The 11121-nt window shown below is 44.0% G+C and overlaps 1 protein-coding gene across 2 annotated transcripts; it reads right to left on the bottom strand.

Moving 5' to 3' along the window:
- Positions 1–1103: 1103 nt before the first annotated feature.
- mazb (MYC-associated zinc finger protein b (purine-binding transcription factor)) lies at positions 1104–10702 on the bottom strand. Of its 2 annotated transcripts, none has more exons than XM_083994161.1 (7): positions 9952–10702; positions 9561–9711; positions 6151–6578; positions 5129–5376; positions 4235–4298; positions 3325–3496; positions 1104–1638 (listed from the first exon to the last, which is right to left on the bottom strand). In XM_083994161.1, the coding sequence occupies exons 1-7, from the start codon at positions 9982–9984 to the stop codon at positions 1295–1297; spliced, it is 1440 nt and encodes a 479-aa protein (XP_083850287.1). In that variant the 5' UTR covers positions 9985–10702; the 3' UTR covers positions 1104–1294. The 2 variants fall into 2 exon arrangements, with proteins under 2 accessions (XP_083850287.1, XP_083850288.1); XM_083994162.1 differs by having other exon boundaries at positions 6472–6578.
- Between the last annotated feature and the right edge of the window lie 419 nt (positions 10703–11121).

The following is an 11121-nucleotide window of genomic DNA, read 5'->3' as shown; positions in this document are numbered from 1 at the left end:
CAGTAGATGCTCACAATACCACAGTTTCATTAGAGTCGAAAATGCACGAGAGCATTCAGGAAAATTCGGACGACACATCCATGTTTGTCGTTAGTGTCAGTGAACCCGCCGAAGCCACAAAGGTCCCTCCTTCCATCCATCACTCCACCGCTCTGTTCATACAGCTCTTCCTTTTTTTCCTCCACTTCTCCGATGCTCCGGCTCTGCAGCTCCGAGGTGAGACTGCCCTCGAGTTAATCTCCCCCCCACCCTTAATCCCAACCTTACCTATAGAGAGCCGAAGCAGAAGCAGGAAGTAACGGTCGCCAAGGGTCCTCACTTTGGAAAAAGTCTCCATGTAAGTGAACGGGAGTCAAAGTTTTATTTCGTGATCCGATTGAATTGTGTCATGCAGAAAAAAATGACCTCTACTTGTTTAAAACATCATGTTTCATGAAGAGAAATCAGCAGTTTGTTGTAAAATAAAATTACGTATTTTTTGTGGGACAGTAGTTCATAGAGCGTCTTCACACTAAATACCAGGGCTGGGTCGATACGCTTTTGTGCCGATTCGATTCTCTAACGATTTTTGGGTCCCGATGATTCGATTTAAATTGCGATTCTGATTAAACAAGTATTGCGATTTTATATTTCAATTATTGTGATTTTCTTTCCTTAAACAAGAGCAGGTTGAACCAAACACTTGACAATACATCATAAGTCATATTTACAAAAAACAATACACACATCACATCAGTTTGTCTGTTGTGTTCGTTTGTTCACATAGATATCCGTGAACAAACAAACACAACAGGCCGGTTTGACTTTGTCGAGTGTAATGGCACAGAATACATGATCGTACAATAAAGATTGGTCGTCCCAAAAAAAAAAAAAAATTAAATTTTTTTTTTTTTTAATCGAAAAAAAAAAATCGCCAGAAAAAAATTGCGATTAATATAAAAATCGTTTTTTTTGGCCCAGCCCTACTAAATACATTCTTCCGTTGCCATTTTACAATAAACTGCTGATTTCTCGGCATGAAACGTGATGTTTTAAACAGGTAGAGGTCTTTTTTTTTTCATGGCACAATTCAATTGGATCACGAAATAAAACTTTGACTCCCGTTCACTTACATGGAGACTTTTTCCGAGTTGAGGACCCATGGCGACCGTTACTTCCTGCTTCTGCTTAGGCTCTCTATAAGTGGGGACATGACAAAACTGAAACCGGATCAGCATCTACGAGTAACTTCAACCTTCTCTAACCTTCCCTCCAGTTAAGGGACTGAGGTCGTTATTGCTGCTGCTCTCTATTGCTAACTGTGTTGCTGCGGCGCTGCGATGCTCGAGCAGTCCGTGACCAGCAGGTCCACCACCGTGTTGCCCGTCACGTACACGGTGGGCGCCGTCACCATGTTGCTAAGGGAGACGGAGCTGCCGCCGGCCACGTTGGAGGTGACGGGGCTGGGCGCGCCCTGGTTGTTGCCGTGGGTGCCCATGTGGCCCTGGAGCTGGGTGGGCGTCTTGCAGTGGACGCCGCACAAGTGGCAGACCAGGACGCCGCCGGACCCCGAGCCGCCGAAGCCGCCCGGACTGTCCTTCCACTCCTGGCCGTGGTGCTTCTGGGCGTGGACGCGCAGGTACGTCAGCGTGGTGAAGCCTGGCGGACGGAGGAGATCAGAGTTATTCCGGCGAGAGCGCCAAGCCAGACAAAGATCAGAGTGAATACGGAGTCATGTCTGAGCTGCTCTCATTTCATCATTATTACATTTTTATGTATCGAGGGAGAAAAGAGGAAACAAAAAGTTCCCAGTCAGACCTGAACCGGGGACCTGGATGTTTCTTTCAATCTATTCTTCATTTACAGCTGCATCTCAATAAATTAGAATATCAGAGAAAAGTCAGTTCCCAGCACTTCAAGTCAAACAGCCCCCACCAAGTATTGAGTGCATGTAGATGGACATAGTTTTCAGAAGGCCAACATTTCCATATCAAAAATGCTTTTTTTTTTTTTAAATGGGTCTTTTGCAATATTCACATTTTTTGAGATTTGAATTTTAGGTCTTCATTAAATGTAATCCATAATCATTACAATCAAAAGAAATTAATCCTCCTGTTGTCCTCCTGGGAGAAGGAAAAAAGGAAGGAAGGACGAAGGGAAAGAAGGAAGGAAGGACAAAGGGAAAGATGGGAAGAAAGGAAGGGGAAAAGGAAGGAAAGATAGAAGGAGGGAGGGAAGAGATTGGGTCAATTGAGTCATGAAGGGAAGGAAGGAAGGAAGGAAGGATTGTGGAAAGAAGGAAGGGAAAAAAGAAGTAAAGAAAGATGGAGGGAGGGAACAGATACGTTCAAGGAAGGAAGAAGAAGGAAGGAAGAAAGGAAAGAAGGAAGGGAAAAGGGATTGTGGAAAGAAGGAAGGGAGAAAGGAAGGAAAGAAGGAAGGATGGAGGAAGGGAACAGATTGGGTCAATTTGACCCAGAAGGACGACAGGAGGGTTAAATAAAGACATGGAATTTGAAAGTGTGTGTATGGATCTACAGCAGGGAAAATGAGTATTGAATAGACTTCCATGGTGAACATGCATAGATGCCATGGTGGTTGAGTGCATTACTTTTTTTTTTTTTTTTTTTTTACAACTGTATCTGCTGATTCCAGGTCTGTCTAAAGCTCTCTGTCCTTGGCTCTTGGACAACTCTTTTTAGTTTTCTTTTGACTCTGTCAAAAATCTTGTGAGGAGCATCTGGCTGTGGCAAGTTTATGGTGAAATGTTGTTCTTTTTAGTTCCAGATAACGGCACTAAGGGATAAACCAGTGCATTCAGACACATCTGTAACCGATGCCATCAGGATGTTCTGCAACATAAGTTTCTGAAGGTCTTGAGAAGCTCTTTGCTTTTACCCATCATGAGACGCCTCTTATGTGACCACTTGGTGATGAAAAACCTTTCCAAAAGGTGTCAATTTGGACTAAAGCAGCTGATATTACTTTGCACTGACAGGGACAGGATTACTTTCTAAATACTGACAGACTCCAGCTGCTTTCTTGGCTTTCCAAACCTTTTTGCACCTCCTTCTCTTCATGTGTTCAATATTTATTCCCTGTGTCATTTCACTTTATTACACATAACTTAATTTATGGACATAAATGTTTGGCTTTCTTTGTATATGTGCATTACCGTACTTGGGTTGTTGCCGACATCTTTGTCAATAGCTCTATTAGAAATACATTTTCTGAGAAAAATGTTGACGCGTTCAATACTTATTTTCCCCGACAATGTATTAGTTTCACTTTTTTGCATTGAATTACAGACATAAATAAACTTTTCCATGATAGTCAAATACTCACTGCGGTTACAGAGGTGGCAGGCGTGGTGCTGCGACTGGTTGTGCACCCTCATGTGATCTGTGATGTAAGCGGCGGACAGCAGCTTCCCACAGATGTGACAGGGCACCTTCTCCTCGTGGCGAATCATGTGCGCGCGCAAACGATCCTTCGTGGCAAAGCTGGACTCACAGGTCTGACAGGAGGGACGAGGCCACGGATGAAGATTACAGAGAATTAGACAAAATGCTGTGTTCAACAATTAACTTCATTTTAAAGTCTGAAAAGCTTAAAACCAACAACTTGGATAATTATGTGTGTTGTAGTTATATCATTTTCAGTTTTACATCTTTTGGTGTTCAAGTGACCTAATTTAAGACTCCTTTATGGAAATAATATATATATATAGAAACATATATACTATGCTGTATTTATGAAATTTGCCTGTATTTATTTACTTGTGTATATTACCATTCTGTATATACAAACTACATGTATTCCTGTTCATGCCCACCCACACTGTGCAATATTTCTCAACAACTGAACGAGCAACACTATATATATTTATTTCTTCATAAATAAGTTTTGTACAAAACTGTATGTATATATATATACATATATATCCTTAATTATCTTTGTACATAACTGTATAGAGTGCCTTTTTATATTTTTATTCCTTACTTTTGCTTGTTCTTTACTTCTCTGCTGCTGTAACAAGTGAATTTGTGGGATCAATAAAAAAGTCTTATGTTTGTAGACACACACATAATGCAGAATGTGTGATGAAGTATCAACGATCATTTACTAAGGTCAAGAAATGTCTTTATAAATCAGATTAAGACTCAGATGTAATGTAGAAGCCAATGACCTTGACTTCACTGTTGACATAAATATCACAGTAGATGATACTTGTTATATTATATATTTGACCTACCGGACATTTGAAAGGTCTCTCTGAGGAGTGAACCTGTCTGACGTGACTGTTGAGGTGGTCAGGCCTTGGGAAAGAAAAAGAGCAAAACAATATGAAAGATTCTGTAAATATTTAACTCCTCCTACATTTTGGGAACTTAAAGGGATAGTTCACCCAAAATTCAAATTTCACTCATTATCTACTCATCCTCATGTGGACTAAGGGCTGGGAGAAGTTTCAGAGTCCTCCGTAGCTTCTCTGAGTTACAGTGGGGCTCCGTGCAGCACTGCATGTCCATATGATGGTTGCAAACGGAGCTCATTTTTCTTCGTCCAAAAAGACACACCAAAAAACATCCAAATACCTCCATACTGCTCGTCTGTAATGTCCCTCTTGTATTGAAGCTCCAACATGAGAAATTGTTCCGAAAAAAATTAAATAAGTCTATGTTTTAAGGTTGTTTGTAGCGGAAGCTCCCAGTGTTGCTCTGCCGGAATCTTGCGCGATTTGCGGAGCCGTGAACTGGGTGTCAATGCAAATCCCGCGAGATTTGGACGGACCAGGAAGAGTAGTGCTGGGAGCTTCTGCTACAAACAAGCTTAAAACATAGACTTATTTAATTTTTTTCGGAACAATTTCTCATGTCGGGGCTTCAATACAAGAGGGACATTACAGACGAGCAGCATGGAGGTATTTGGATGTTTTTTGGTGTGTCTTTTTGGACGAAGAAAAGTGAGCTCCGTTCTCAACCGTCATATGGACATGCAGTGCTGCGCCGAGCCCCGCTGTAACTCAGAGAAGCCACGGAGGACTCTGAAACTTCTCCCAGCCCTTAGTCCACATGAGGGTGAGTAGATAATGAGTGAAATTTGAATTTTTGGTGAACTATCTCTTTAAACCGTTCTGCAGAATCACCTGGAGAAAGCTTTTCCACAGTGGGGGCAGACGTAGGGTTTTTCCACGCCGCCCTGGTGGGAGCGCACGTGGTGGCTCATGCGGTCCTTCCTCTTGAAGCGCTGCTGGCAGATGGGGCAGGAGAACGGCTTCTCGTCCGAGTGGGACAGGCGATGGCGGTTGAGGTGGTAGACGTCGCGGAAGGCCTTCCCGCACGTCTCACAGGCGTGGTTCTTCCTCACCGGGTTGGGGTTGGGGTTGGTGGGACGCTGAGGCAGAAACAGACAAAACGGATAAAACACACTCCAGAGTTTAGACGCGATGCAGTTTCTGCACAGAACCAGGGCCGTTGCTAGGAATTCCGGGCCCCCTGAAAGAATGCTAAAGTGGGCCCCTACCCCCTGACTTTTCCCTTTCTTTCTTAGACTACGTATGTATTATCATTTTTTATTTACTTTGTTTTGATGCTAATGCAGCATTACTATGAGTATTAGTCAGAGTCTTATGCAGAATAAATCAGTCATACAAAGATTAGACTACTGGGGTTTTTGTGGGCCCTACTGGGCGCTGGGCCCCAAGAATTATCATCACCTTTACAACAGCCCTGCACAGAACTGCCATCACATACACAAAAAACAAAACACACTCGGCGTCGATATGTTTGTGTCTTTTTGTTGAAACCATGCAGAATGCACACTGAGATTCTTTTGGATTTGCACCAAAGATGCGTTAAGCCTTCATCTGCTGTTTGTGTCACAGAGAACATGCAGGGGAGCGTGAGGTGGGGGGAGGGGGGGCTTCTAGCACAGTGTTTCTCAAACTGGGGACCAGCACCAATCACTGGTATGTACTGGTCCCTGAACCAGTGACTTTACATCAGTACAGTCCAGATTAACACACGGGAGACATTAACTTTTACCATGTAGGTGACAAAGTGTAAAAGAAGACGGATGAACCACCTTCATGGCCGATGCAGCTTAAGAAACAACATGCTTGAAGGTTTTGGGGTTGTCGACAGCCATCTCCACAAGGCCCTGACCCACCTGTACTGTCGCCCCTGTGGCCATGACGACAGCAGCAGGAGGCGGAGCATGGGGGTTAACACTAGCCATTACGTTTGGCATGGCCACCCCATCACCATCCTGACTACCCAGGGGAGGCTGCTGCGCACCCACCAGCACGCCGGGAGGGGCGAGAGGGGGAGGCGCGGAGAGGTGGAGCAGGGAGAGGGGAACAGTGGGCCTCTCCGCCCTCCCACCACCAGCGCCCACCGCCATCACCGACGGGGCCGCCACCGCCACCTGGCCGGCTGCTCCCTCCTTTGCCCCCTCCGCCTGCTCTCTGGCCCTGTCCTTCATGCGTACCCCAGTGTGGACCGACTGGTGCCGCCGCAGGTTGTAGTTGTTCTTGAACTGCTTGTTGCAGATGGCACAGATGTGGGGCACGCGGGCCGGCCGAGACACTGGCTTCACTGCAGCAGAGGGAGGAGACCAGACGGAGATGGTTTTAGTCATTTTACAACAAGGCCGTAGTTACCATTTCCATTGGGGGGGACACATCCCCCCCAAAATTCAAATATGCTCAAAATGTCCCCCCCAAAATATTGCTAGCTGATTAAAAAAAGAAAAGAAAGAATCCCATGTGTTAGTGAATTTACCGTACTTTCCAGACTATCCACCTTTTTCCGAACGTCAAAAACGTAAGCCTGTTTTGCCGGTTTTGCTCTTCCGGTGGAATTTTATGTTTATGTTTCCATGGTTTCAGTAGTCGTGGTAAATGCATGGAATTCTTTTTTTTTTTTTTCAATGAAAATCTGTAAAACGCATGGATCATCACAGCAGCTTTTAACAGTGGATATCACACAAATTGACATCCGTGTTAAAAGCCAGCGATAATAGATCCATGCGTTTACCGCAACTATGAAAACGACTGAAAACCATGGAAACGTAAACGTACAATTCCACCAAACCGGCAAAACCGGAAGCCGGTTTTGACCATAGATGACGTTCGGAAACTTGTGGATAGAGCACCTGAGTATAAGCCGCATCAGATAAATTTTAAAAGAAAATACATATAGGCCGCACTTGAATATGAGCCGCAGGTTTTCATGTTCTAACATGAGATAAGAAAGACAGTAGGGAACTGTGCAAGTCCGCTCGCTTTTACGCTGTTTTGGTTATGCTCCTCTCGCCCATGTGCATTTATTTACAACGAAGCTGGCGAAAAATTAAAAAAAATGGAGCGGTGGATAACTTTACGTAACATATACGTGTGTGTTTGTGTAGTCTTAACCGTCATAAACAAAAGATTACGGGTACGGAGCGTGTTTGTGTTGCGGTGTGCAGAGACGAGAGCTGGAACACCGGGGCGGGGAAAAAAGTAGCAGCTTATAGTCCAGAAAGTACGGTATATAGAAAGTATAATATATACAGCGGGGAAAATAAGTATTGAACGCGTCAACATTTTTCTTAGAAAATATATTTCTAATAGAGCTATTGACATGAAATTTTCACCAGATGTCGGCATCAACCCAAGTAATGCACACATACAAAGAAATCTGAACATTAATGTCCATAAATTAAGTTATGTTTAATTAAGTGAAATGACACAGGGAATAAGTATTGAACACATGAAGAAAAGGAGGGGCAGAAAGGTATGGAAAACCAAGAAAGCAGCTGGAGTTGGTCAGTATTTAGAATGTAATCCTGTCTCCTATCAGTACAAGGTAATATCTGCTGGTTTAGTCCTGATTGATGCCTTTTAAAAAGGTTTCTCACCACCAAGGTGTCAGACAATAAGTATTGCATGGTGGGCAATGGCAAAGAGCTGTCTAAGAGCTGTCTAAAGACCTACACAACCTTACTATTGCAAAACAAGAGTCAAAACAATAATCAGAAGGGTTCCCTAACAGTCCAGGACACTGGTGGAGAGCTTCAGACAGACCTGGGATCAGCAGGTACAGTTGTTTCAGAGAAAACAATAAGTAATGCATTCAACCGCCATGGCCTCCATGCACACACACCATGCAAGACATAGAGGCCATGGCGGTTGAGTGTGTTACTTATTGTTTTTTCTGAAACAACTGTACCTGCTGATCCCAGGTCTTTCTGAAGCTCTCCACCAGTGTCCTGGACTGTTAGGGAACCCTTCTGATTATTGTTTTGACTCTTCTGTCTGAAATCTTTGGTTGCGTAGGTCTTTAGACAGCTCTTAGACAGCTCTTTGCCATTGCCCATCATGCAATTCTTATTGTCGGACACCTTGGTGGTGAGAAACCTTTTTAAAAGGCATCAATCAGGACTAAACCAGCAGATATTACTTTGCACTGATAGGAGACATGATTACATTCTAAATACTGACCAACTCCAGCTGTTTTCTTGGCTTTCCATACCTTTTTGCCCCTCCTTTTCTTCATGTGTTCAATACTTATTCCCTGTGTCATTTCACTTTATTACACATAACTTAATTTATGGACATAAATGTTCAGATTTCTTTGTATATGTGCATTACTTGGGTTGATGCCGACATCTGGTGAAAATTTCATGTCAATAGCTCTATTAGAAATATATTTTCTAAGAAAAATGTTGACGCGTTCAATACTTATTTTCCCCGCTGTATATAGAAAGAGAGAGATTTGGTCCCCCCCAATGTTGACTCCATGGTTACGGCCTTGTTTTACAACAAGAACAACACCAATGAATAAAAAACTAGGAATGAGTTTTGCAGGATAAATAAAGTTGATAAGAGATACAGCAACTGTATGTGTCCTGCGTCTAACTCCTAGTGCTGGTTATTAGCAGGTGGAAGCTCTACTGAACATTAATACTGAAATGATGAGCTGATCTATAAAGTAATGATTAATAATTTAAGTTATGTATCAAGAAGTAATGAGTCAGCTTCTCTCTCGATCACTGGGAGTTTACTTTTAATCAAACTTCTTTTCTTAGATGTCGATACTATGGCAAGGTCATGTTGAACTTTTTAAATATTGCATGTTAACATTTTCACTGTAAAAAAAATAAAAGTATCAGGGTTTGGTAACTGTATTAAATACATCATGTGCTAGTTGTTTTCTTTTCTGCTTTTCTATGATTTCCCTGAATGTTGAATTTTGGCATCTGCATGTGAGAAATACAAACTGAGTTTTTTGCCTTAATGTGAATTTCTAGATCCAAACTGATCTTTGTAGGGTTGAAGCTTGTTGGATTGTTTCTGAACATCCCACACTTAAACCTCTGACTGCCGAGGGGGGATTCAGGTCACCTACAATCTGAGATTTAAGAGTTTTTAAAGCATTAAAGAGTGATTGCATTTCACATGGTGGCATTACTGCATGTATAATGGCCGTTGCCTTTGTGGTTTCCATCTGTCTACACTGGGCTCTCTTCTCCTGACTGGACTGTCACAATAAGATGTAGTGAGCTCCACAGGTGCAGAGTGCAGTGTCCCTCACCAGGCAGGGGTTCCTCACTGAGAGCAGCAGTGTCCACAGTAGAAGGAGGCTGTGCTATGTGCTCTGTGGGTGGGGTTTGGGGAGAACTCGTATGCACGGGCATGAGCTCTGATTGGAGGCTCCCCTCCACTTGGTTTTGGGTGGGAGTATTCTGGAGAAGCAAAAGTAGAAAAAGGCCATCATCACCAAAAGTAAACACAAAGTCACAGCATTTATCTTGGGGTGCAACGTTTTGTCATGCAGGATGCAGGAGGCTGCAGGACACTCACTGAGCGGCCTAAAGAAAAGGCTCGGGCTGTAAAATTTAGATACAGAAACCAACAACAACAGCAGCAGCAGCAGCAGCACGGGGGGCTGTGCCTGTGCCTGCGTCTGTGCTGGATCAACCTACCTGGAAGAGAAAATTGCTCCAAGCAGCATCCATTTTGCGCCACAGCGATGGAGATTATAAAGTCAGCTGGTGATTGAGATCGAGGACAGCAGCCTTCGCATGGTGTTGACGGGGCCCAGGGTGGAGGAGGAGGTGGTGGTGGTGGTCTAGGTCTCGGAGCGGACGGCCGCCCCCGGCCGCGCAGCGTCAAGCCGCGGCCTGCTGCTGCTGCTGCTGCTGCTGCTGCTGCTGCTGGATCCGCTCGAAAAACGTGAATTAACTCGCCTGCGAAAATCAGCTTTTCTCATTGAGGTAGCCTAATGCTGTCAATTAAAATGCACGCAGCTGTTGACTAACGCGGGCTGCCGTACACACATACACACACACACACACTGGCAGGAGTGGAGCAGCAGGCCAGCTCCAGATAATGGCCCGTTTCTCTTTGACTTTGGTTTCTAACTTTAATTCATCAAACACCAATCTCACAAAAAACGCAACAGCACACAACAAAAAAAACTACTTGGAATTTTTTTCCCTCCAAATAATAATAATAATATTAAAAAAAAAAATCGCATATCACACTGTCACACTTTAGCAAAAAAAAAAAAAAAAAAACGTAAACAATCCTACGGTGAAATAAATGGATTTTACGCATAAGAGAACAGATATGGGTTATAACACACGCATCTGGCAGCACAGCAGGTCATGCTTTGTTTTTAATTTATGGATCTATTTTTCCGATTTCCCCCAATAGGCCAATCGGGTGTTTGTCGAAGCCTCGCTGTTGGATTCAAGCCCTGACCCCGGCGAGCGGCGCTCTCGCCGGGCCGCAGCCTATCGCTCCACCTCGGCCGTTCAGCTGCGAGGATGTCATCTTTCTTTTTTTATCGCCCGCGCTCCCTCCTCCCTCCCTGTCTCTTTCTTCCTTTTCTTTTTTAATTCCTCTTTCTTCTCCCCCTCCTCTCCTTTCCTCGCACCGCTATGTCCCACTTGCTCTTAAAGGGATAGGGTTTCCTCTTTGGACACCCCCCTCTCATTTCCGTCTCCCTCGGCGGAGCCTGTCCTCTCCCCTTCCTTCCTGGGATTTTCGGCCGACACAAAATGAACCACAAGGTTTTTTTTTCTTTTTCCCCCCCCTCCTCTCCCTATATCGTGCTCTCTCCTCTCCTCTCCTGTCGTTCCTCCTCGGGC

Source organism: Trachurus trachurus (assembly GCF_905171665.1).
Source record: "Trachurus trachurus genome assembly, chromosome: 19".
Classification (NCBI taxonomy): Eukaryota; Metazoa; Chordata; class Actinopteri; order Carangiformes; family Carangidae; genus Trachurus; species Trachurus trachurus.
The sequence above is the reverse complement of the archived record's forward strand: the minus strand, read 5'-3'. Positions and strand labels throughout refer to the sequence as shown.